Consider the following 26,682-nt stretch of genomic DNA (forward strand, 5'->3'; position numbering starts at 1 on the left):
TATGGAAGACACTTTATTTCACATTGGAATGCAACTTCACTATAGTCTGTGTCTTGCCATACCTTCCATTGTGTTTGTGAGTATGCTGGCTATACTCATGGCTCTTTGCCTTGCTGCAGACTCTTCAAACAGCTCCATAGAAATTTGATAAGAACTTAATCTTCTTTTTCGTATTTCTGTTTCAGTAGTGGTACCCTGCAAATACAATGGTGGTTAATAATTCCTAGAACTCCAAGTTCTGTCGTACTGCTGTTTAATGTTTTTTGCTAAGTATCTGTTAAAGTTATAGGTAATTAATCAAAGATCTGAAACTCCCCAGTTTCCAAACTGGCTTGCTGTGTGGAATGGGTGGATAATGTTCAGCATGCACAAGCCGAGATCCCCCTTGCATGTACATAAACTAGTTGCAAGAATCTTTGGATCCTGGACAATGAGATTATTGACACAATCAAAAACTGTGTTCTACCCAGGTTTGGGAGCTGTGTGTGCTCCAAATTTTTGGTTGTGTGGTAGCAAGGTAGGAGGAAAACCTGGGTAGCTTTTCCTCCTAGCTTGCTTCCACAGGAGCGAAAAATTGGAGCACACATAGCTCCCAAACCCAGGAAGAACACAGTTTTTGATTGTGTGAATGACCTCAGTGTCCGTTGGAGAAAGCATTAACTATTAATACAATTGTATCTTGGCAAGAGGGCAATCTTCAAAAAGAAAGACTTGTCATTTCACATATTATACAGAGACAAACTTTGGTTTGCCACAGAATATACACCCTGCAGAAAGCTGTAGAAATAACCCTGACAAATATATAAATGTGCAATGCACAATTGCTGCATGTACACAGTGCAGGATTAAACAGGATGTCAGGCAGTGCATTGCAGCAAAGGAAGGGCAGCCATTGCCAAACAGCTGGATCTTGAGCAAGGGCATGCTGCTTCAGCTTACATGGCGGAAGCCTAGCACTGTCGGGAATGGGAAACACAGATGGAGGTTCCCAATGGGGTGTAACTGGCTTGCACCAGCATGTTACACAGAAACAACATCCTTTCATGAGCACTTCGTTAGTCAGGATGTCAGCCACTGGGACTTAATACTAGGTAAGTATGGCTAGAATTGTACTATCCAGATGTTAAAACAAGAGAGGCTAGAACTCAAACTTATAATTTAAAAGGAAGGGGGAAAATAATTTCTTAATTTTGGAAGACACATGGTTAGACATATTGATTTAGTATTTCAATAACAGATCTAGGAAATATGTTTGGGGTATATATGTGTGTGTGTGTGTGTGTGTGTGTGTGTGTGTGTGTGTGTGTGTGTGTGTGTATAAAGTCACAGTGATACAAAGGAACAATGGCAAAGTAAAATGATATAATAGAGCCAAAATCTTAAATAAAAAAGTAATAAAGCCAAGTTGTTGCAAGAATAGAAGATTAAAAGGAAGTAGCATGAGACATAAATGGAGTACAGAAAGGAACTTTCCTCTCAGGAAGGCCTGTGCTGAAGATTGATACTGCCAGAAGTGAGGCAGTGGCCAGAAGTGCTTTTTATCAGCTTCGGTTGATACGCCAGCTGCGTCCGTTTCTTGAGATTGATGACCTCAGAACAGTAGTACATTTGCTGGTAACCTCCAGACTGGATTACTGCAATGCGCTCTATGTGGGGCTGCCTTTGTACGTAGTCTGGAAACTACAATTAGTACAGAACGCGGTGGCCAGGTTGGTCTCCGGGTCATCTCGAAGAGACCATATTATTCCTATATTACAGGAGTTACACTGGCTGCCAATAGGTTTCTGGGCAAAATACAAAGTGCTGGTTATAACCTATAAAGCCCTAAACAGCTTAGGCCTACGGTATTTAAGAGAGCATCTTCTTCTGCACGATCCCCATCGTCCACTGCGTACATCAGGGGAGGCTCATCTGTGGCTACCTTCAAGTCGTTTGGTGGCCACTCAGGGACGGGCCTTCTCAGCTGTTGCTCCGAGACTTTGGAATGCACTTCCCATTGACATAAGACTCGCCTCATCTCTAGCGATTTTTAAAAGAGCTTTGAAGACTCATCTTTTTAACCAGGCCTTTTAACTTTTAACTTCTGTAATTTTAAATACTGTAAATTGTTTTTAGGCAGCTTTTTGGCATTTTAATTGATTTTAATATTTTGTGCTTTTGTATTGTTTTATTATTGTGAACCGCCCCGAGACTTTGGTTTGGAGCGGTATAGAAGTGTATAAAATAAATAAATAAATAAAAATACTGGCTAGCTTTTCTCTACAGTCTCTCTTTTTGTTAAATGTCTTGAGTTTTAATTTTATTTTATGGCTATATTACAATGTAATGCATTATAAACCACTTTCAGAGTGTATTGTTGAGGTAATCAAGTAGGTTATGCATATTAGAAGATAAAGAAAGTAAATTTAATAAAATGATTTAATGTGGCAGCTCCACAGTTTAATCACAAGATGGACAGGACGACAGAGGAGCCAAGATTATGCCATTCTGATACAATTATAGCACCATCCAGTTGTTCTTAAACTGGTTACATGTTGTATCCAGCTCAACGAGGAATGGGAGCAAGCTAGCTAGCCTCATTCTTCTGCATGGATGTGCTCCTTAGCCACACACCATGCTTCCCCTGAGTCCAGCTTTTGTCTAAAGAGGGCAGTGCTGAACTTGGAGACACTTCTTTGCACAATTTAGAGCCCTGAGTGTTCAGTGTTCTCTACTGCATGGAAGAAGTGTCTTTCTTCAGAGCTGCCCTCCTCAGACAAGTGCTGAATCCAGGGAGAACAGGGGCCATGGCCAGAACACTCAGGGGAGGGGTTGGCCAGAACACTCATATTCCTCCTCTCCCTGGGTGCAGTGTACAACATTCCAGAATGACTGAATGGGGTTTAAACAAGGTCGCATCAAGAGTCTGTTTGTGTGGTGTTTTATCACTGTTTAGGAGGGCATGTGTGTATTAGTAAAATACCACACAAAAAGAATCTTGATGCAATCACAATACAGTTACATCAGGTTTGCTTTCTTCCACTGGTTCAGATCTGGATTACTGAAGCAGGTGTAGCACAGAGAGCTATACACCCACTTCAGCAGCTTTCCCACTAAGGTTGTGCACAGCGCACAGTAGGAAGGGCAAGTTTTCAGCTTCTCCAATCGCTCTGTACCTAGATCTGTACTCTCAGATCACAGTTCCCCTCGGATCACTTTGTACGTGATAGAAATAGGTCACTAAGGGTTATGCAGCCCTCAGGAACATGCTTCCATATGTCACACAGCATTCGGGGGGGGGTTGAATATCACCCATCGCTCCTTCCCCCAAAAGCACTCTGCAACACATGGGAGTATGTTCCTGAGGGCTGCATAACCTTCAGTGACCCATTCCTACCAGTTACAGAGTGATCTGAGGTTGAGGTATCACCCTCCCTGCAACTAGCTCCAGGCCTCCAAAGCAGGAGCGCAGCTCACATTATGCACACACTTCGATAGGCTGGATCTGAGCCACAGTCTTTATCAGTGTGCACATGCATGCCATTAATGAAGAGTGAAGAGGAAGATACAAATGAATTAAAAGGAACTACGAACTGCAGCAGAGTTATTTTCTAACTCTGGTATTTCTTTTGGAAGATCTCCAAGTCGAACTGGGAATACCCAGCATACGAGCAGAAGACAAATTGTGTCACGTGGATTTTTTTTTAAAATCCAACCCTTCACTTAAACAACATTATAAAGAGAAGGACAGTGAAAGATACAGTATAAGATATTTCATTGTATAATAAGACTCATGCTGGACAAGACAGATGAGATAGAGAAGAATAAGTAGTTTACAACCTCTGGCAGAAGCTGTCCAGGAGATGAACTGAGTGTCGGAGGACCTCCCACTAAGGAAACCACCCCATTGCAATCCACAGTGCTGTGCATCTTCCCATTGGCTGGAAGTGCTGGTACCATCCGTGATGACAAACTCGCCTGACTGGCATTACTGTTGCGGCGCTCACTGTTGTGTCTGTTCGGAACAAAGAGAGAATCCCTTCTGCTTTCATTGTCTTCAAGGGTACTGTGCTCATCATCAGCAAAGTCATTCTCTGATCCTATATCCTTTGCTCGGCCTCGGAAGCTGAAAATACTTGTTCTGCTATTGCGCCTTGGGGAAAACAAGGAGCCACGAAGGCTCAGCAGAGACTGTAGAGAGAGTGGGGGTGGGGGTGTGTGGAAACAAGAACATAGTTAGTGTGTGGAACAATTCAGGTTTGTTTTTTAAAAGCCCATAGATCTATAGTTCTGTCTGTTTAAAGGAATGTGCTTTGTCCAACCATACCAGTTTAATTAAAGCCATGAGCCTTAAATCACTTGCTCACAAGTCTTTTACAGGATTATTCATGAACATGTGATACCAAGACTGTGCTTACAAGTTTCAGGGCACCCACTTGATTCAGTCCAGAAACCCAGGCCCTTTCTAGAGAAACCTGCTTGCCTTCACAGTTCCACTGAGAAAAAAGGCAGGGTATATACTGAATCATATAAATTGTTGTGCTACAAGTTCTATGTTCCTCAAAAGAAAATGTGGCTCACTCTCCTCTAACCCATCATGTGAGACAGTATGAGTAGGCATACCTTTGTAAACCATCCTTTAGCCATTTATCTATAGACATGAATTACTATCATGCTGTACCCTCAAGTGGGCCACTAAAGCCATAAGGGAAAGGCAGAAAAATAGCCAGATGTAGGCAATGGCTATGGGGAAAGTCCAATGACTGTATCCATTTAATGAGAGCTCTACTATTAATCTGTCATTTATTAATCACACTGTCTCATCAATTAATGCTTTCATCAACATTCAGCCACAGGAGACCTGAAGATGGTGACTTTACCAGTGAGAACAAGAAAAATCAATTTTTGCTAGTTGTATTTCTGTCTAATTGCACTACAAGAAACTCCTTAATGGAACCCTTTGCTCCCTCTTTGCATATTTCATTAGCAGCACTCATGAATAAATAAAGACATCACAAGTGCTGAAGAAAACAATCCTTATGTTAAGACTTACTTACTCTGCCTTTAAGCCTACTTCAGATACTTTAAATCTCCTATAGTCTGGATTTGATCCTGTTGTTTCAAAATATATTTGAAATATATTGTTTAACACTTATAGCTCAACAATCTCATTTTGAACAACCATTTTATATATTTCTGATGCCAAGGCGAGACCTAGGAACTCAATTCCTGCTACTTTACCCTGCCTCCAAGCATCAGCTCAGTGTCAAAACCAGTCTCTGGCTTTCATGGCCCACACACTGTAACTGTGTGCCAAGGGGACCCTACCAACCTGCTGGTCAGCATGGGGCTGATGAGGCCTTCAGCACAGGGTTGCTGTGTTCTCTTTTGACCCAAACAGTCCTCTATATGAACAGCTGTCCAGGTGCTGGTCTGACATTGGTTTACATCTAGTATGAAGTGACTTTCAGAGCCAAGGTTTCATCCATAACTATAACATTATTTCTTGTCAGAATGAGATGAAAGCTGCAGGCAGAAAAACAGGTTGCTTACCTATAACTTATGATCTCTGTGGGGATCCATGGTCACTCACAACTGGGTCTTCTGTGCCTGCACAGTAGGCAGCAGAAGAATCTTTAGTTCTCTTTAGGTGCTTCGGCCCTTTAAGGCGTAGTGATATCAGAGCCTTCAAAGGGTACCTATAGAACTGGCTGTAGAGCACCTCCTTCTTCGGTTCCTGAATCGGCTGCTGCAGATAGACTGAGGATATCCAGAAGCAGAAGAAGACAGCAAACAATCACAGCAGCACAGGTACATAAACAGATCATGCCAAAAATAAGCTAACGGAGGGGACGGCTGCGCGGGTGTTGTGAGTGACCATGGATCACCACAGAGATCACAAGTTACACATAAGCAATGTCTCTATCTCTGTAGGGATCCATGGTCCCTCACAACTGGATGAGTGACTAGCTCCTGAATAAGGAGGTGGGTGGTAGCAGTTACAGCACTTTCTTTAAGAATGCCTGACCAAAATGGCCTCTGAAGCAAAGTACAAGTCCACAACATAGTGTCAGACAAAGGGCAGGTCCGAAGACCATGTGGCAGCCCTGCAAATGTCCTTCATACTGATGCCCAACATGTGGGCAGCTGAGGTAGCCATGGATCTTGTGGAATGCGCCCTGATCTTGGAGGGCGGCTAAACACCTTGCTTCCTATAACAGAAGAAAATCAGTTGCACCACCCAGTTGGGCAATCTCTTTCTAGAAATGGTGAAACCTTTACTAGCTCCTGCATAGGAGATGTATAGTTTGTTTGAATGCCTGAATACCTTTGTGCAGTCCAAGAAGTGAAGGCTTTGTGTGGTCCAGGAAGTAAACTTCCTTTGAACGTCAAGGGAGGGCATAGAACGTTCGAAGGATGTAGACGAGTTGCAGAAAAATGTGGTAGCACAATGTCCTGGTTGATATGAAAGTCTGATACAACTTTAGGATGAAAGATAGGATCCAGCCAGAGGATAACCTTGTCCGGATAAAACTTGGTATAAGGGGAATCTGCCTCAGGGCAGCGAGTTCACTAACCCACCTTGCCAACGTGATGGCAACTAGGAAGGCGGTCTTCTAGCACAGTAATTTCATGGAGGACAATGACAGCAGTAGCTGAAAGGGGGCTCTGTAAACATGGACAGTACATGCAAGAGGCTCCAAGGCTCAATGGATGCCCGCACCAGGGGTACAGGTTGTTAACCCCCTTTAGAAAGAGTTTAGAGTCAGAATGGACAAAGACCAACTTGCCATCCCAGCCCTGGTGGCAAGCTGAAATGGTGGCAAGGTGAACTTTAAAGGAGGTGTTTGAAAGTCCCAATCCTTTGAGATGGGCGAGATAGAGGAGTATTTGACAAATCAAGGCCTGGAGTGGGTTGAAGCTCTTCGAGGAAGTGTAGGATTTGAAATGCTTCCATTTTCGCATGTAGTTCCTCCTTGTAGAGGCCTTTCTCTCATTCAACAGGATTTTGTCTAGAAGTTCAGCCTCCACGTTGTCGAAGAGTGTGTTGGCCTGAATGCGTTCTGCAGGTAAGTGCGCATGCTTCTTGCCCACATCCAGGATCACACAATATACTGGATGGCACGCTGAGGGTTCAAGACTGATTTCTTCAGATTGACACTGAGCCCCAGATCTACCAGAAGAGAGAGAGTAAGCTGAAGGTTGAACAAGAGAGTTTATCTCTCCTTTGCCGTTATATTCCAGTCATCCAGCTAGGGAAAAACAGAGACTGCCATGCACTTAGTGAAAACTCGGGGCAGTACAAAGGCTGACCGGGAACACTTTGTACTAGTAGGCCTGAGTGCCCAGGCAAAAACTCAAGAACTGGCGGTGGCGAGGACGTATAGCGATGTGGAAGTAAGCGTTCTTTAAATCTAAGGATGCAAACCACTCTTCCTCCCACAGCAGTGGCAGTATTGGTTGTAGGAAAATCATGCAAAACTTGGAGGTCCAGACAAACCTGTTCAGCTTTTGCAAGTCCAGGATGGGGTGGAGTCCACTATCACGCTTAGGGACCTGGAAGTATCTGGAACAGAACCCAGTGTGCATTGAGGAAGGTAGAACTGGTTCTATAGCATCCTTTTGGAGCAGCGAAGAAACCTCTTCTTCAAGGATAAGAGTTGAGTGAGTGTATTTTATGCCCACATGGACAGGTAGAGAGTCAAATTCAATAGCATAGCTGCTGGTCACTATGCATAATACCGAGGTGTCTGATGTCACTTGACAATAGGAAAGGAGGAAGGGGGCAAGACGGATGCCAGCTGAAGAAACAGGGAGAGATACTTCCAGGTCTGAGACATTAAAACGACTGCTTGGGTTGTTCCTGAGGTTTGGATTTTTGTTGGCCCTTCTGACGCTGATAGAAGGGCCGCCTGGAATATGGCCTAGATCCTCAACAGTAACCTCCCCTATCTTGGGAAGGCTAAGGCTGGTACCTCTGTTTGAGAGCAGGACGATACTTCTGATGATAAGACGATGACTGGGACTGCGCAAAGGTCTTAGCAGTATAATGCGACTTCTTAAGTTTTTCCATTGTGTCATCAGTGTCTTTCGAGAACAATCTCTCACCACTGAATGGGAGATTTTCTATCTTTTCCTTCATACCTGGCTCCAGAGGTGTAGATCGGAGGCAGGCATGGCAATGAAGTATGATGGATCCAGCCAACACCTTCAAACTCCATCTTGGTAAGGTGTTTAGCTTTGCTTAACTGTTGTCTAGTAAGGTCTGCCAACCTAGAAAGAGTAGACAGAAATCTGACCTTAAAAGGCTCAGGCAAAGTATTTACCTCATCTTTCATACTGTCACATAATGACTGTTGGTATTTGACCATGCAGGCCAAGTAGTTCGCCACCTTGAGGGAGAGATATCCCGAGTAGTAAAACCCCCGTGCCATGAAGTACAATTTACAACCATCATTATCTATTGGGGGGGGGGATGTTTCCAAGTGGACTTGGTTTGCAGTGTGCAAACTACTAGAGAATGTGATGCTGGATGTTTGGAAACAAATGAGCAGGAGGCCTCCTGGACCTAATACAGTTTCTCCAGCTTTTTACAAGGGAGAGTAGAAGTTACTGGGATCATCCAAGCAGCCTTAGAAGCTGCCACCAGGGACAAAATCACTGGAAACATGGTGGGATGCGCCACAGTTGTGGTAGCCAGGTAACTATACACAGGGTCTGTGATAGTATCTTCAGGAGGAGGAATCTCCAGACCCAAGGCCCTCCCCATTTCTTGGACTTGTATTCGATAAGATTTAGTTTGTTTGGAGGGGGAGTTCGATGATTGATTCCCCACATTGCCATTGGGTGAAGTCCACAGAGGCACCTCAGAAATATCAGAGTCCAGAACGGAGGCCTATGAGGATTCCCCATAGGAATCAGGGTCCTCAGGAAGAGGATCCCTGGGAGCAGGCTGTGAAGGAGGAGCTGATGATGCAGGCACAGACAGGGCTGCAGGGCACACAGGTCCAGGGGGTCACTGGAGGAGCAGGCATCTGAGGGGAGCGTGCTTGTCCTATTTCTTGTGGGGCTCACCCGACAAGGAGTGATGGAGATCATGTTTATGCTTCTCACCCTTTCTCTCTCACCCTTTCTCCATAGGCTTCTTAAAAGCAATTGAGGCAGAAGACATGGACGTTGATAGTATTGATGTGAGGCCAGTGCCAACTGCACTGACAGTCTTCGGTGGCAATGGCAGGCTTGGGCTTGGCATCCCTGGGCAAAGGATATTCTCATACAGACATGCTTTAAGGCGAAATTCTCAGCTTAGGCGGGTTTTCTTTTTAAATTACAGATAAACTTCACAGGCAATGGTTTTGTGCAAGTCCCCCAAACAGATCAGGCAATCAGAATGCCCATCTGATGAGGGCATAGTGCCCTTACAAGTTGCACAACATTTAAAACTCTTAGGAGTAGATATAGCCAGATTCAAAAAAATGGTCCAAAGTCAGCCCAAAAAATCAGAAGCAGAATGCCTAAGCCAATGGGAGATACTAAACAAAGCCCAGAAACAGGCTGAGGTCAGAAAGCCGAGTTAAAGTTAGTCACAGTCCAAATCAGCACACAGAAACAGTCGTCAAAGAACAGTCCGTAATCAAACCCGAGGCAGAGCGAGCAGCGAACAAGGAGGAACTGAAGAGGGAGGCACTCTACAGCCAATTCTACAGGGACCCTTTGAAGGTTCTGATTTCATTACGCCTGAAAGGGCCGGAGCGCCTAAACAGAGCTAAATATTCTTCCGTAGACCTACTGAGAAGGCGCAGAAGACCCAGTTGTGAAGGACCATGGATCCATACAGAGATCTCCAAGTTTCCTAAAAGCCAGCATGGTATAGTGGTTAGAGTGTTAGGGCCAGGGAGACTGGTCCTTCAGCCATGGAACTCACGGGGTGACTCTGGGCCAGTCACTTTCTCTCAGTCTAACGTACCTCACAGGGTTGATGTGAGGATAAACATAATCATGTACACTGATCTGAGTTCCTTGGAAGAAGTGCGCGGCATAAGTGTAAAAATAAATAAAATTCAGGCAGACAGGTCCAAGGGTTGTTTTGCAGGCACACTTTACATTTCTGCCTTTGGAATTTGGCAGCTGGAAGTCAGTTCTCACTTACCATGCACTCCTTAGGCCATTGCCTCAAGCAGGGCAAGGAAAGGGGTCAGAGTTGCTTTTTCAACTCTTGTCTTTTTCATTCCAATGTCCTCCCAAATTGAGCACAGTCTCCAGCCCTGAGAGTGCAAGGAATGTACTACTACACACACACACACACACACACACACACACACACACACACACACCAGCTTCATTCAAAGGCTTCATTCAAATTGGAGAAATCACTGAAAGTAGATTCCACCTCCCTGGAACCCATACATTGCATTCAGAAGGGAGAGGAGTTGCACTCCTCCCTCAGTGGGGTCACTGTTGGTTAGAAACCGCCTCCACCATACAGATGTCCCCAATGCAAGGCTTCAATCCCTCACAGGAATGAATGACAGCCATTCACTTATATGGACACGTATATGCACTTAGGGATACCGTTTTAGTGTGGGCTAAATTTGTCTCCTTACCCTTGGTGAGGTGCAAGGTAGGTTTTTCTTCCTCTCAGTTCTATCCCAAGACACCTTGTTTATCTTGGCCCACAGAATTCAACTGAAGCCACTGCAAACAAGACCAGCCCCTCTTTGCACACCCTATCCCTGAAAAAAAAGTCTTCACTCATTTTCTAGAAGTCCCTAAGGATAGAGCTTATCAAGCGTCTTGTGGGAGGTAGTTCTGTAGATTTGGTGCCACAGGACAAAAGCTCTCTCCCATTTGTTACAACAGCCATTTTGTATTCCTAGCAACCTGAAATATACCTTTTTAAAAGTCTGCTTGAAAGGGGATCACCACATTTAAATGAGAATTGTACTGTACCTGGTGAGGCGAAGTCCTCTTTTCATAAGACAGGTGGCCTCCCCTTCTGATACTGTCTTCTGATTCTGATTTAGGAAATTTTTCACCTTCTTCCCTATCTTCAGCTTCTGAAAGCTCTTTCTGCCTTCTTTTTTTCCTTTTGTTTCGTCTTTCTTTAGCACTCTTGGAGCTTAATTTAGATGCCTCTGAAGAACTTTCCAAGAGCTCCCCCAATCCGCCCACGCCACTGAAATCTCTTGAAGCGACTGATGCTGCTGCCACAGCTGCTGTTGTCTGTTGGGTTACAGTGTCAGGTAATTAGCATTAGTTGGATTACCACATTAATAATCCAAGATAAATTCATTACTAGTTACATGGGTACACAGTTACAAAATAATTAAGTATGAATGCCAATAATTAGTGGCCCCTTACTTAGAATGGAATTTAAAAGAATGCAGCATGCTTCCCTGGAAACATGGCTGATCTCAGCTGTCCCTAACATTTTTAATAAGGTTGCTATCAATGGAATTTTTCCTTGGCTTAGGACCTGTCTGCCCATCCTATAATATGACTTAGAGGCCACTTGTGAAGCAAGACTATTCACTTTGTTGGACCATGCAGAAGCTTCCTGTAATTATTCCATAAATTACTATTCTCTTAATACTGTCAACTAGCATCCCATATAAGGGCATATCTCCAAAATATAAACATGGTGGAGGGTGGGGACAGATTGAAAGCTCTTTTCTTCTAGAGAGTTCTTCTCTTATAGTCCTCAAAGCATATTGCAGTGTCACATGAAGCCATGTAGAGAGGCAGGAGGGAATGTGTGGAATAATGTTAAAGTGGCAGAATTGCTGCCTAGGAGCTCCTGGGACCCTCTGGCAGACTAACCGAAAAAGTAGGGAGAACAGGTGACTGGGTTCCAGCCAGACTGTGGAGGCTTTTGACCAGTGGAATCTTCTTTAAACAGACTGAGCTGGTTCCAAGTATTTAAAGGAGCAAGTTATGGAGGAAAGCTACGTGTTGAAAATATGAAGCTGCCTAATGCTGAGTGAGGCCATTAGTTCCGTAGCCATAAGCCTAAACACTTCTAACTCAGCACACTGTCTAAACTCACTGGCAGTGGGTCTCTGGGGTTTCAGAGGGAACTTTCCCAGCCCTACTTGGAGATGCTAGAGATTGAACTTGGGACCTTCTGTGTGCAAGGCAGGTACTCTACTACTGAGCTACAGCCTCTCCACATAAAACATTTAAATTGAAATAAAGCCCCAATACCTAGCACACATACTTGGTACTAATTATATATTATACAGCAGCTGTCGTTGTAGCCATTCTAAGGCTAACTACTAGTTTTTGTGCTGCACTCATGGGAGTACACTGGGGGGAAATCTGAGAAAGTAGGATAGGGCCACAGTCCAGTATTAGAGCACCTGCTTTGCATGCAGAAGGTGCCAGATTCAATCCCTGGCATCTCCAGGTAAGGCTGGAAGAGACTCCTGCCTGAAATCTTGGAGAGACCACTGTCAGTCAGCATGGAGAATACTCAGCTAAATGGACCAATGGACTGATTCAGTACAAGTCAAAAAACGAAAAAGATCCATCAATAAATAATAACAGTTACATTTAATACCTCATATATAAATAGACACAAATACTATATGTGAACCAAAAGCATGTACATAGAACCATAAAGTAAAATAGAAAATATCTGCTACTAATAACCCATACAATACAATAATCTCAATGATACAAGTATAAATTCTGAAAATGATACATAAATAGAATAAAAACAGGTTGCTTACCTGTAACTATTGATCTGGTAGAGATCCATCAACATCTCTAAGAATGGGTAATGCGCCTGCGCAGAACCCTCGCATTAGCTGAGGCAACCAAGCCCCGCCCCCATACCTACAGGTGCTATTTGAGGGGGGGCCCACACGAATGCTACGAAGATGGGCCTGCCAAATGGGCAGCAGACAGAGCACATGCTGCTGGAGTGTGTTGGTCTGGAGGAATACCTTTGAATGTCGATGTCGAAGGGGTGCTTGACTCAGAATCCAGTATGGAAAGTAAGGTCTGGGCAGTGGTAGGATCCAATAATGCCTCGCTGTCCTCTTCCTCGACATTGAACATAGGTATCGGGGCATGGTGTTGTGGAGACACCAATCTTGATGCCGACAACACTGGAGTATTTAAAGTAGAGATCAGACCTTGCACAGTCGGTGTCGATGGAAGATCGATGGAAGGCATCGACAGGGCCAAAGAATCGACTGGAATGGGGGCTGGAGACAGAGAATGAGCCCTCGATGTCAATAGTCTCAGTGTTGAAGGGTGGCCGACATTGGGTGGCTTCTCTGACACCAGCCGTGCCTCTTTCATCTATGTCGAAGTTTTTGATGTCGAGCGATGGTGGTCGGTCTTGAATGCTAGTTTTGAGAATTTTGATGACAAACATTGTAGACCAGATGGGGACGGCATTCTTTCTTTCATCAAATCCACAGTCTTTGACTTTTTAGGTCGTGGAGAAATCTTGAATGCTTTTCTTTCGACTTCAAATGTCTCAGTGTCGATGTTGGAGTTGACTTTGAAGGAGCCTTTGGGCTTTTAATAGCGGTCAATGTCGACAGTTGTGTCGGTTTCAAGGAAGCCAGCTTAAAAGCTGAAGCCAGGTCTTTTGATGCCGATGTTGAAGTTGCAGGGTGGGGTTCTCCCGATTTCGAAGGGCTTAACACCTCATCATAAATGGTGGAGCAAAGCCACAAAGCCAGATTTTTCCGCGTTTGCTTAGAAAATGTCAAGCATATCTTGCAAGAGGAGACATTGTGCTCCTCTCCTAAGCAAATCAGACACAAATTGTGCAGATCTTCCAAAGGAAGCTTGGCATTACAGCCCATGCATCTCTTGAAAGTCCATTTCTTCTCAGCCATGTTAGGGTTATTCAAAGTCGTAGTTCAAGTCCATTCAAAAGGTCGTATTAACGCCAGCCAAGTTTGGAAGCCGTTCCCAAGTCAAATACCAAAATTACCAGTAGGTTGTTCTTTTAATTTAAAAAAATAGATTAAGTCACACAAAGAACGAAGAGTGACAGCCCAAGGACTGAATGATACAGCAATCAGAAAACAATGGAAGAACATGGCACCCGGCCCACCTTTAAATAGCTGTAGGCGTGGGGGTGGGGCTCTGTTTCCTCAATGAGCTGCGGCATGCTACCGCAAGGGTCCTGCATAGGTGTATTACACGTTCTTATGGATCTTGACGGATCTCGATCCAGATCCATGAGATTCCACAAATCAACATGTTAATCCATGAACAGATGAATATCCATAAAAACCCACAATGGTAACCTGGTGTATATCTGTTTCGAAAGATAACAGCTTCTTCAAGTGAATAAACTACCCATAACTACATCAAATGTCCAATGCTCCAAGAAAATGCCTCTAGTAATGTATTCTTTTGCTGAAGATGTCTTGGTCTTCCTGAGGCTTCAATTGATGGCAGTGCTTCTAGAGAGCCACAATCGCTATATTACCTTATGGAAAATTCCTTGGCCTTCCTAAAAAAAATGCTTAAATGAACTTCATGCTTCAAAATACAGGTGGCCCTCGTTATCCACGGAGGTTCCATTCTTGCCTATGGGTTAGGTTCTTACACAGAAAAAATGGACTAAGAAGCTGGGGTGAGGGAAGGCAGAAACAAGATAAATAAAGTACTGTACTGTGCTCTCCAGGTCTCCAGCAATAACCCCCAATTCCTCTGATTTTTCATGAACAATCGCAGGAATTTTTTTTAAGAGCCACAAAATGGCTCTGAACTGTAATGGCAGCCAGAAATGACACTGGAGATAATTTCCAGGTCACTTCCAGCCAGTCAAAACCGTGAATAGGTGACTTCAGGAGCGGAGCCACTGTAGTGTGAACGGGTTCAGAGAACCCAGGCTGCTGTGCTCAGGGGCAGTGACTCGTGTCCTAGCCATGGCCCCTACATCTGATGTCAGACACAGGGGGTGTGGCTGGGGCCGCCGATGGCTTCCCTAAGCCACTGGGTGACTTTTGCCTATTTTTTTAATACCGCGGATAAAGAAACTGGGTCTCTAAGATTCATCTGTGGATACGCGAAAATGCAGCTGATGAAACCACGGATAACATGGGGCCCTAGTTCTTCACTCCTTGAAGCCTCAAAGAAAGTGAGTTTTGGTTTACATATAGTATTTGTGCTTATTTTTATATAAGGCATGAAATGTAACAGTTATTTTTTGGTGGATCTTTTTCATTTTTTTGTCTTGTTTAGTTTCTAGAATCCGGTATGCATTGTTTTTTGTTTGTCTTACTCAGTATAAGGCATATTCCTATGTTCCTAAGATTTATGCCAGTGCATTTTAGCAGACTCAGAATGACACTTTTCAAAAGTAAGATACCTGAGCTTCTTCTTGTTGTTTTTTTAGCTGTTCCAGCATCTGCTGAAACTCTGCCTCTTTCTGCTCTGCTTCTTCCATGGTGGCTTGATTCTGTTCCTCATAGGCCATGGCAACAACAGCCAAGATCAAGTTGATCAGGTAGAAAGAGCCCAGGAAAATCACCAGGACAAAAAAGATCATGTACGTTTTGCCAGCAGCTCGTAATGTCTAGGAGAAATACAATAATGTCTCATTTGTTTGGTTTCTATCAGTTACCGACCATACAGCATTGCCTATTTATTATCTTAAAAGTGTACCAACACATCAAATATGCATTGATGATTATTAATTGTTTAAAATTTCTTACTGGATTAAGCACAACAACAAAAAGATGGGCAGCACATAAGAAAGAGAGAAAGCTTCAAAAGGTGCTTAAAGTAATCTACTTGAGGAACAGAAAATATCATGAAGTACCTAAAAGGTTCTGAGTAAACACATTCTTCCACATATACATAAAAGGCATGAAAAAATCTCGCCTCCACTACTTTATAACTATGTAGAAACCATCCACATTTACCTATATGTTTGTCCCAGAAGAAGAGTTTTTGCTCTCAAAATGTGTTAGGCATTTTCGACGAGAGCCATTGTGGCATAGTGGTTGGACTAGGACTGGGTTCAAATCTCGACCACTGAGTATCTGTGGGCCAGTCACAATCTCTCAGCCTAATCTACATGTAAGGATGGTTGTGAGGATAAGAGAAGTGCAATTGAACCATGTACACCATCTGATCTCCTTGGAGGAAGAATGTAATTAATAAACATTTTCTTAATATTTTTCATCCCTTAAATAAACTAGCCAGAGCATCTTTAAGATTTTTGCATCTCTTCTGGACAAAGTTTCTTGCATCAAAACAACTGCCTCTGCTTCACTATCACACACAGGACAGATTCTCACCAGTTGATAAAGATTTTCCCAGTAATCCTGAGTCATAAGACGAAAGAGTGATAAGAAGGCCCAGCTGAATGTATCAAAGCTTGTGTAGCCATAGTTGGGATTTCTACCAGCTTTTACACACATGTATCCTTCTGGACATTGGCTATGAAAAAGGAAAGCATATAAGACATGATTTAACATTTATTTCGCTCACAATTTGGGATGTTTTCAAAGCGATGATTCAGTCTAAAATGTTATTCTTCCTAAACTGTTATTTGTTAACTGGTATACAAAATAACAATGACAATGGAGTTATGGTTCTAAAAAGAGGGATTGCCACTACACATGAGACAGAAGTATGCTTCATGAGATACTTTTTAAAATTCTAAGATGTAGCTTCTGTTGAATCTCCTCAAAGGTAGATTATCTAATAGCCACAGTGTCTAACAGTGCAATCCTAAATGCACTTCCTATGGAGCAAGCCCTGCTGAGTTCAATGCAACTTGTGTCTAAATCTACATGATTAGGATTGCACTGTACACACTGTAAGATTGGCTCAAGGATGTCCATTCAGCGGGTCATGAAAACTGATAGTTCTATTTGTCTAAAATTGATTTTTCAGGTATAATGTAGGTTCACCAATTGATGCAAATAAGCAGCTCATGTCATAACATCTGTTGCCTTTGTGGTAGCAAACATGACCTGTCCCCTTAGCTAAGCAGGATCTGCCCTGGTTGCATATGAATGGGAGACTTGATGTGTGAGCACTGTAAGATTTTCCCCTTAGGGGATGGAGCTGCTCTGGGAAGAGCAGAAGGTTCCAAGTTCCCTCCTTGGCATCTCCAAGATAGGGCTGAGAGAGACTCCTGCCTGCAATTTTAGAGCAGCCGCTGCCAGTCTATGTAGACAATACTGAGCTAGATAGACCAATGCTCTGACTCAGTATATGGCAGCTTCCTATGTTCCTATGCCCTTTAAAGATATCATAGCACTCTTGATATTTTTTGCTGCAACAGACCAATGCAGATTCACTTCAAGACTAGTAATGAGACATTTAGGATTACTTCCAAAGATACATAGCCATGCAATAATTAAACACTATGCAAATATTGGTTAGAGAGAAAATCCTGCCTACTTTGACACAATTACTTTAACACAATTACTAATTGGCTCTTGCACAAACATTTTGCTATATATGCTTATATATATGCTAGATATGCTTCCACAATGAAATTGCTTTGGTGCCTCTTATTTCTTTGCCACTTAAACTTTTGCCATTCATATCCTTGATTCACTTATCTACATTGGGCTGTTTTCTAGAGCTTCTTGTACTTGGCGGGGCGGTGGGGGGAGGGGTTCTGTTTATGCAAAAAGTGAGAAATGACTTTTGTTGATCCCACCTTCCCTCTGCAGGCTCCTGTAAATCCGCTCGTGAGGGTGGGGGACCCGGCCAAGCAAAGGTCAACTCTTCCGCACCCAGTATTGTCTACACTGGCAGGGATTCAGACAGGATCTCTCCTAACTCAACCTGGAGATGCCAGCAAATACTCTACCATCAAGCTACTACCCAGCCCCTAAGGGGAATATCTTACAGCACACAGCACTCACATGTAGTCCTCCATCCAAGTGCAAACCAAGGCTAACCCTGCTTAGCCAAGGGGACAATTCATGTTCACTACTACAATACTGGCTTACTCCCATAACTAGCATAACCCTATCCTCAAGCTCGCCTGATCCTCAGGATCAGCTTTTGGGGAGCACAAGGGGATGAAGCAGGAAGGATGAAAGCAGGGAGGAACTGCTTAGCAGAGTTCTAACAATCCAACCCCTTGTCTGTAGCACAGAATCATAAATAGTGATCAGGATTCAAAGGGAAGTGTGCACATTCAACTTTTTTTTAAAGGGGGTAATTTTGCAGAAGGTGACCTCAAGAATTAACCAGCTCCTTCTGAAATTCCTCAAAGTTCAAAAATCACAAAGGCACATTTTCAAAGAAGAGCACAGCTAATGGCTGCACTTTATTTCCCCTCAGTTTTCCCTTGGAAAATCTCTAGTGCCTAATTGCCAGACTGCTTTGTTTATTAACTTTCCTCTTTTCTATACACTTCAGATGTAAACAAAAAACAGTTCAAATGTTGCTGACTCTCTAATATGGTATTTTGTAAAGATGTGAAGGACTTGTCAAAATCATGTTATTTTAAGTACATGCTTGTTTTCTAATATTAGATAGCAGCTGGTGTCAATGATAATTTTGCCCCTTGGCAAAGAAGCAGTTGCAGGGCAAGGGCCCAGTCTGGATCAGAAATGCAGTAGGAGGTAGGGTTAAAGCCCACTCCGCTGTGTTCCCAATACAGCTGTTATCTATCTATCTATCTATCTATCTATCTATCTATCTATCTATCTATCTAATTTGTACACCGCCCCAAACTTTTGTCTTTGGGCAGTTAAAAATAACATAAAACAAGTTAGAACATACACAAAGATCTTAAAACAATTTAGGTAATCTAAAAATCAAAAACAGATTAAAACTTAAAATTTAAAAAGTTGAAAAAGCTTGGGTGAAGAGATGAGTGGGTAATTTAACATTAAAGAAACAAGCACATGCTTAAAGGAACATGTAGGTTGACTGTAAACATTTCTGTGTTATAACTATTGTTCTGAATAGCTTTAAGTATTATTCAGCAGATTTCTTGCCACTAGCACAATTTTAAAAATTGTTTTAATTTATGACTGACATATAGATTTAATCTGCATGTCAGCCTATAGGTTTTTTTAAAAGATATGTTTAGCCGGTGGAATGCTAAAGCACCTCTTGTTCTGTCACATTGTACTCTCTACTAACAACACCAATCATCTGTAATATATAAATGAGATGTCTCATTTATTTTAGATTGTTACTGAACCCAGCTGGAGCATGAAAGCATGGGAGTGGAATGCACATGTGGATCTCCCCTGCCTCCAATGGCTTCCCAAAACACATGCAAAGGTGGGGGGATGCATCTGAGATTGGGGGGGTTCATGCACACTAAAGCTCCATGTGAACACTGGAGTGTCCATGAAGCTATGGATAAGGGGTTTAGCGTTCTGCAGCTTGATTGATTCTGTAAGGAATACGTTGGATTATTAAACATTCTTACCCAGCATCTGAGCTGTTACCACAAAGCAGAGCATCTCTCTGTCCTTCCAAAACATAAAAATGATCTGATTGGGGAAGGAAAAAGAAGAAATATCTATGTTTCCATGGTCACTGGTGTTAAACATAGATCCATATACAACAAGTATAACAAAGGAATGGTAAGGCAAAAGATTATGAAGAGAAGAGTCTGTAAGTAACTTTCCCTCTTCCCTGTCCCTGCATGAACTTTCAAAGTCTGGAAGGGTTAGTTCTGAAAGGGGGCTGACCTCCACCAGAGTCCTGGGGCAAGGCCGCATTTTGCACCTTGCTTCAGATGCCACAATACCTTGGGCTAGCTTGGCTTATGGGAAGATGTTGCACTCTCAAAAGGACGTTGTGAGGCAAGTTCCACTATATCAGGCACTTGTGTTCCAGATGCACTAGTGTAATGCTGTTGTGCGAGGATACATTGCAAGGATGCTACTCAAAGAAAGGAATGTCTGATACTAGTCCTTGCACTAGCAGATGTTAACAAGTTGTACAGCACTCGTTCCACAACACCATTGAGCAACTGCTCAACATTGTTGCTCAAGACTATTGCACATACTCGTTGTGTGACCTTGTAGTACAACTTTGTATATGTCTTCTACTAGCAGCTGCACAAGCTAATGGAGCACCACTTTGTGCGAGTGCAACTTTATTGGTTGCACAAGTGCACTGTTAGTCAGGATGCCAGGCACTTTCTTTGGTTTTTAGATTATACATACACATATCACCATCTAAAGATGCATTCTCTCCTATGTCTGAAAGAAAGAGTGCTTTTTCTGATGGCATTTGTTGCTCTTGGTTTTGTGAGTAAAATAATTATTTTGTAAAATCAAACACTTGTAAAGCATGCTGCCCAGTTAGTGAGGTTGAACTTTTATAACTGATCCAAAATCTTGTATTATTAATCTGACCACCGTATTTACCCAAATCCAAAATGAGATTTCCCCCCTCATTTCTGTTCTGTTAAATATAGGGGAGGTCATCTTGAATTCAATCTTCTTTCTTTTGGGTAAATACAGATATAACCTGTATTTCACCTCTATCTTTTAAGGCATTGTCTTAAATTCAGAGTCACCTTGTATTCAGTTAAATAGAGCAATTACTTGGCTACACATTGAATCTCTAATCTTTACATTTTATTTTTAATTACATATTTTATTACAGCATGATATACTGGGGCACAGGAAAAACATTTTATATATACTGGTTGTACTCAAATCATTCTTACTTTCATTCTCAATGTACTTCTCCCAGTCAAATGGGCTCTCTGTAGTGTTAACAAAGGTAACATTTTCCCCCATTGTGCTATTGATGTAGGAAGTAATGTTTCTTTCAAAAGTAGAATTGTCTGGAGGCCAGAGCAAACATTTATGCCTCAAGTTGCCCATGAACAGCTGCAACCCTATTAGTGCAAATACGCTCAGACAAAACACTGTCAGGATCATTACATCTGAAAGCTTCTTCACTGACTGAATTAGGGCTCCCACAATGGTCTTCAGGCCTGCAAACAGAGAGGGATCCAAAGACACATTAAGACATCATGCATCCTTCCAGTGTATTTAAGATGCCATGCAGAAACAGCAAGTTGTCTGTGAAACAGTAAAGCTTCATGAACAGCACCAGAACTTATGAAAATGTATGAAGAGCAAAAAAACTGCTCATAAATGTACAGTGTACATTTCACTAAATGTACATATTTTATTGCAAAACAGGAAGTTTTATCAGTCATTGAATTATTTTCCTGTTTATATTTTTTTTCTTCCCTTAAAACTGCATTTTTATCTATCACAATTTTGATGCAGTTCTCAAATAATTAAGGAAGAAAAAAATGTAAATAATAGGATCCCCGGTCGTGTTCATCCGGACATCCATTAATACGCTCCCAAGCAAAGTCCTTCTTTCTCTATTTAAATAATTCACTTTAAAAAAAAAAAAAAGACAGAACTTTTCAAAATTTAAATTCAAATATGAGTTGAAATAAAAAATGCTTAAATATATGTCATTGTGGAAGCCATAATGCTTAATGAATAATGCAGAAGAAAAAAACCTGTCAATGTTAAATGCAAAAGAAGAAGAAAAACAATAAAAGAGACAAAAAGAAAAAAAGCAACCCCCCCAAACAAAATATAAGGCATAGGCTGCGCAATCCGTAGACGTCTCATGCAATTATCTGTTAAACTCAAAGGCTGATTTTGCAAATTAAAAGATATGTTACATTTGAAAAGACAAGGGATCTTTTGATGCCTGCCTTTTTAGTAACATTGAGCAGTGATTAACAAGGCTAGAAAAAAGTGAACTTGACTTCAATGGAACCAAAAAGTCAGCCTCTGTGTTTAACCTAGCTCTCACCTGGAATGACTGATATAGTTTTCAATGCCCGGAGAACTCTGAATGTTCTCAACGCTGAGACATTGCCCAGGTCCACAAACTCTGTCACATATCTGTAATAGGGGAGTTTACACACAAACACAATGACAGGATAAAAAGGAACATTGGGAGGTACAAGGGACCTAACACCTTACATCTCTGACTTCTTACCTGGGATTACAGAAATAGTTTTCAAAGCTCTTAATACTCTGAAAGTTCGAAGAGCTGAAACATTGCCTAGGTTTACAAATTCTGTTACATACCTGTAGAATTAAATCACAGTTATTCAGAATTGAGGCAGCGCTTAAGCTAATTACAGGTGGTCTTTTATCAAGTCTACTTTGGTGATTTTACTTTTCACAGTACTGTATTTCAGCTTACATGGCTCACATTTATTATTAACTGCCATCTATGTATAAATTTCATTGAAGTGAAACTCACATTTTGTATTTGAAAAGCTGAGCTAAAATAATTTAATACAATGGCATGAAGTCAAATGCTACATTTCCATTCTACTACACATAAAGAATGCAGGACATGAAATTAGCATCCCTAAAAAGAAAACACATTACTAAAATATGTCATATCATACACACTTTTGCAGGGTTGTTTGTTTTTTTAAAAAACAATGAATTGGAAATGTGTGAACATACAGGACAGCAACTTTACAATAAGTTGTTTTTTTTAAAAGTTATGTCTTGCTGATCAGATCAGCCTTTATTGCGGTCATAGACCAGTGCATAGTTAAAAGATACATACTTACAAAAAAAACAAACTCAACATGATAAAACAGATTATGACACAATACTGAAAAATTTCTGATAATTAATGCATGCCTGCTGATATGGTATACACTGACACTAATTTTATGTCCTTATATTAACAAAACAAAAGCATTTAACCACTTACGCCATCAAAATGACACTGAAGTCAAGCCAGTTCCATGGGTCTCGAAGAAAAGTGAAACCTTCTAAACAGAAGCCCCTTGCAAGAATTTTTATAAGCGATTCAAAGGTATAAATTCCAGTGAATGTGTATCTAGAAGCATGCAAACAAGAACATTAGCACCCCTACTGCTTGGACGCTCAGCATAGTTCTTCCACTGTATGTGGAAGGCTCAATATATAACAAGCATATCTTTTGAAATGTTAAATAGTCTCATGTTACAATGGTTAAAATGCTGCCCTAAGCTTGCAGCACCTTGGGCTTAAATCTCTACTCAGCACGTAGCTCACTGGATGACCTTGGACCAGTCACTGTCTCTTAACTTTTGAAGGGATTGGGCAGTAGCTCAGTGGAAGAGCATCTACATTGCATGCAGAAAGTCCCAAATCCAATCCCAGGCATCTCCAGGTTGGGAAAGGTTCCTGCCTACAATCTTGAAGAAACCACTGCCTGTCTTTGTAGGCAATACTGAGCTAGATGGATGTATAGTCTAATTCCTATAAGGTGGCTTCTTATGTTCCTATCTCACCAGGTTGCAGTGAGGACAGAATCAGGGCCAGATTTAGAGGGGAGCGAGCTAGGTGGTTGCCCAGGGCGCGTGCCTGAACAAGGTGCTGAGCTAAACTTGATGGCTCATAGTTTGCTACAGTGAGCTGGGTAAATATGGGTAAATATGCTAAATCATTGTAAACCGCTTAGAGAGCTCCGGCTATAGAGCGGTATATAAATGTAAGTGCTATTGCTATTGCTATTGCTAAAAGAGGGAAGAAGACTGAAGAAGTAGCTGAAGAAGGTCTGTGACTCCAGTGGGATCCCAGAACTGGAGCAGAAGAGCACCGGCAGCAAATCAGCAAATTACTGAGAGGTAGCTTTAGGCTCTTTTCATGGACAGTGCTAGAAAAGCCTGGGAAAGTAGGGCTATTGCACTACTAGGTTTTGTTTAGTTTCTTTAAAAATACAGTCAATGACCAGACAATATAAACAGCAGTAGATGTCAAACAAATCATCTAAGACTTTAAGGAAGCTTAAAATAATGATATTCCAGCTAACTCAGGTCATAGCTTGCAGACAGCAAAACAATATTTTGTAACATTTAAATAAATGGCATCATCATTATCCGACAATAAAATTTGCAAATAGAAAGCATCCAAGTGCCCTGGATATTTTACAGCAATGGTAAAATTAAACGAGCATGAGCATCTCTATAATATGGACAGTACAATAAAACATGAGAAGAAGATTCAACAACCCCAGCTCCACATGGGCAAACCCTGGCCCCATAAGGAACCTTCTTGAATTTGCCTTCAAGAACAGCTGTAGGTAAAATATTAAATCTAATGAATGTCAAGTCTCTTCATTGCTTGGAAACCGTGATAGAATATAGATAACTTGCAGGTCTCAGCTGTGGAGAGCCACTGCTAAGAAATACACATCTTGGGTGAGAGGAGAGCTGGTCTGGTGGTAGCAAGCATGACTTGTCCCCTTAGCTAAGCAGGGTCCACCCTGGTGCATATGAATGGGAGACTTGATGTGTGAGCACTGCAAGATATTCCCCTTAAGGGATGGAGCCACTGCTCTGGGAAGAGCAGAAGGCCCAAGTTCCCTCCCTGGCTTCTCCAAGATAGGGCTGAGAGAGATTCCTGCCTTGAACCTTGGAGAAGCCACTGCAAGGCTGTGTAGACAATACTGAGTTAGATGGACCAAGGGTCTGACTCAGTATATGGCAACTGCCTATGTTCCTAAGCTGGCTATATCCTCTTGGAGATCTAAATCTATCAAATATTGCACCAATATTCTCCTGGCTTTTTCATAGCCCATTGACAATAAAACCTCGCTTGAAAACCCAATATAGGGCAGCTTAAGCTTCAGTGCTTTTTTCTAACTCGACTTAAAATTATCAATTAATATCAGTGAAGCTAGGCCAGCTGAGGAAAAGTGAAGTTTAAAGCAATACACAAATGTGCATTTTCAAATCTTAGTCTCCATTTTAAGAAATCCCACCTCTCTGCGTAGCACTGATGAGAGGACACATCGCGCTACCTGATACTAGGTTTTGTATGAACAACGTAACTTGGAAACTGATATAAATTAACCAAGGTGGGTGCCAAAGGCACTCTTCACCTAGGGTACTATTTATCTTAGGGCCTGGATACAATGTGGGGGCAACTATGTATGAAAAGGGTGAGATAGAAATGTTACAAATATAATACATATGTATGACAGCTCCAAGTATCACTTTTACAGTAGCTGCTCCAAAGCTATGGGACCTATTCTTAATAGAGTTTAGTTCGGCTACTTCCTTGTTTTCTTTTCAGAAGACGTTCCCTTTTAATCAAGTTTTTGCTTGAAGTTCTGTGCTGCGGCTGTCTCAGTTTTTCAGCCATTTGATATTGTGAAGATATTTCCTACTGTTTTTTGTATTGTACATTGCTTTATAAACCACTTTGAACACTGACGGAATATTGTAAAACATGCATACTTAAGAGTTGCCAGCCACTTCTCCCCCTGAAGGAGTGGTAGAATTTGTTGCAGCACCATCATTCTGAACTTTTTGACATGGATAAATTTGTTCAAGAGGCGAAGGTCCATGATGGGGCGGATGCCCCCATCCCGCTTCCGAATCTGAAAATAGCGGGAATAGAACCTATCCCGCCTGTCCGCCCACCACACTGGGGCAATTGTCCCTTTCTCCAACAGTTCTTTGACTTCCTCCTGTAGAGTAGCAGACGGAGGGATGGCTACCGCGGGGTTTCCTGCGCAGGCGCAGAACCCACTCTTATGGCTGTCGACGGATCTCGATCCAGTTCATTCTATTATGAATTAATTGTATGCTCTATAATATGCATTAATAATAGATAGAAGTAGTGGCCAACTTTTTTATTTTAACTTTTGTAAACCACCTTGGGTTGCATTTTTATGAAAGATGGTGAATGAATCAAAATATAAATAAAATATAAGCATCTGGACTAACAAAGCAGTAGTACAGCAAGTGTGCAGCACATTCTACAGGAGCGGGCTGATTTGCACCAATCTCCCCTTCCTTCTGAAGCCCACAGTGACTCCCAAAAATATGTCCCTGAAGGCTGCGTATCCCTCAGGGACATATTGTAAGGGGACACAGTAGGCTTCAGAAGGAATGGGAGGTTATAAAAAATCCCTATAGCATATGCTGTGCAATCACTGCATCCGTGCTTAATTAGTCTGAATAGCATCCAAAAAAGTTCAGGCATTAAATGCACCTGAGTCACCAAAAAAAAAAAAAAAGCACCTCTTTTGATCATTTAATGATCTGGCTGAACAGCTAACATATTGCATTGGGCTCCTATTCAAGAGCCATTTATCATCCATTGAAGTCAATAGCAGCAGTCAAAAGCATGCTATAGAATGTCTTTTATAATGTAGTTGCTGAGGTGTTCCTACAAAATGAGGAAGGTGTCAAATCAGCTTTCCAACATTTATGCTTGCAGCAAAATAGACGTGTGTCTAGGGATGTGCAGAATGTTTCACAGTCAAATGTTCTGCCTCAAAATGGGCTGTTTTGAGTGTTCTGTGCTCAACAGAAATTCTGTGCTCAGCAGTTCTGTGTTCGCCCTAAAAGAGGGGACTGTTTTTAGTTCAGAACGTTCCTACCTGTTCCAAGTGCCATTTTGGAATCCAAAATGGCACTCTTCTGGCCTCTGCACACACATGGCAGCTGTTTGGTCAGTACCACCATGCAAATGGCTGCTGCGCATGTACAGAGCCCAGAAGAGCATCGTATTGGAATCCAAAATGGTGCTTGGAACAGGTTGGAATGCATTTGTTCCACTTATTGCACTCTGAGCTTGGATCAGAACACAAAATGTGTTTTGTGCACACCCCTGGTGTGTTGCTTGTATATATTTTCTTATATGATTACAATGAATGTATCTCCTTGTAGAAAAATCACATATAAATAAGCAACTTCTCACACGTCACAAAATCAATCTCTAT

At 42.0% G+C, this 26,682-nt stretch overlaps 1 protein-coding gene across 5 annotated transcripts in view; it reads right to left on the reverse strand.

Annotated features, from left to right (window-relative positions):
• LOC128330828 (sodium channel protein type 3 subunit alpha) overlaps nt 1-26,682 on the reverse strand; it is a 105,443-nt gene that overhangs the window by 57,109 nt on the left and 21,652 nt on the right. For 2 of the 5 annotated variants that reach the window (XM_053264203.1, XM_053264210.1), the window contains exons 6-14: nt 22,675-22,803; nt 21,748-21,839; nt 20,627-20,899; nt 19,373-19,436; nt 16,257-16,398; nt 15,323-15,529; nt 10,930-11,202; nt 3,820-4,170; nt 63-195 (exon numbers count right to left, since the gene is read on the reverse strand). In XM_053264203.1, coding sequence (XP_053120178.1) covers nt 63-195; nt 3,820-4,170; nt 10,930-11,202; nt 15,323-15,529; nt 16,257-16,398; nt 19,373-19,436; nt 20,627-20,899; nt 21,748-21,839; nt 22,675-22,803 — 1,664 coding nt within the window. Of the gene's footprint in view, nt 1-62; nt 196-3,819; nt 4,171-10,929; nt 11,203-15,322; nt 15,530-16,256; nt 16,399-19,372; nt 19,437-20,626; nt 20,900-21,747; nt 21,840-21,936; nt 22,029-22,674; nt 22,804-26,682 lie in introns of those variants that run through there. The other 3 variants (XM_053264196.1, XM_053264218.1, XM_053264224.1) reach the window with 2 other exon arrangements.

The sequence above is a fragment of the Hemicordylus capensis genome, chromosome 1, assembly GCF_027244095.1.
Source record: "Hemicordylus capensis ecotype Gifberg chromosome 1, rHemCap1.1.pri, whole genome shotgun sequence".
Classification (NCBI taxonomy): domain Eukaryota; kingdom Metazoa; phylum Chordata; class Lepidosauria; order Squamata; family Cordylidae; genus Hemicordylus; species Hemicordylus capensis.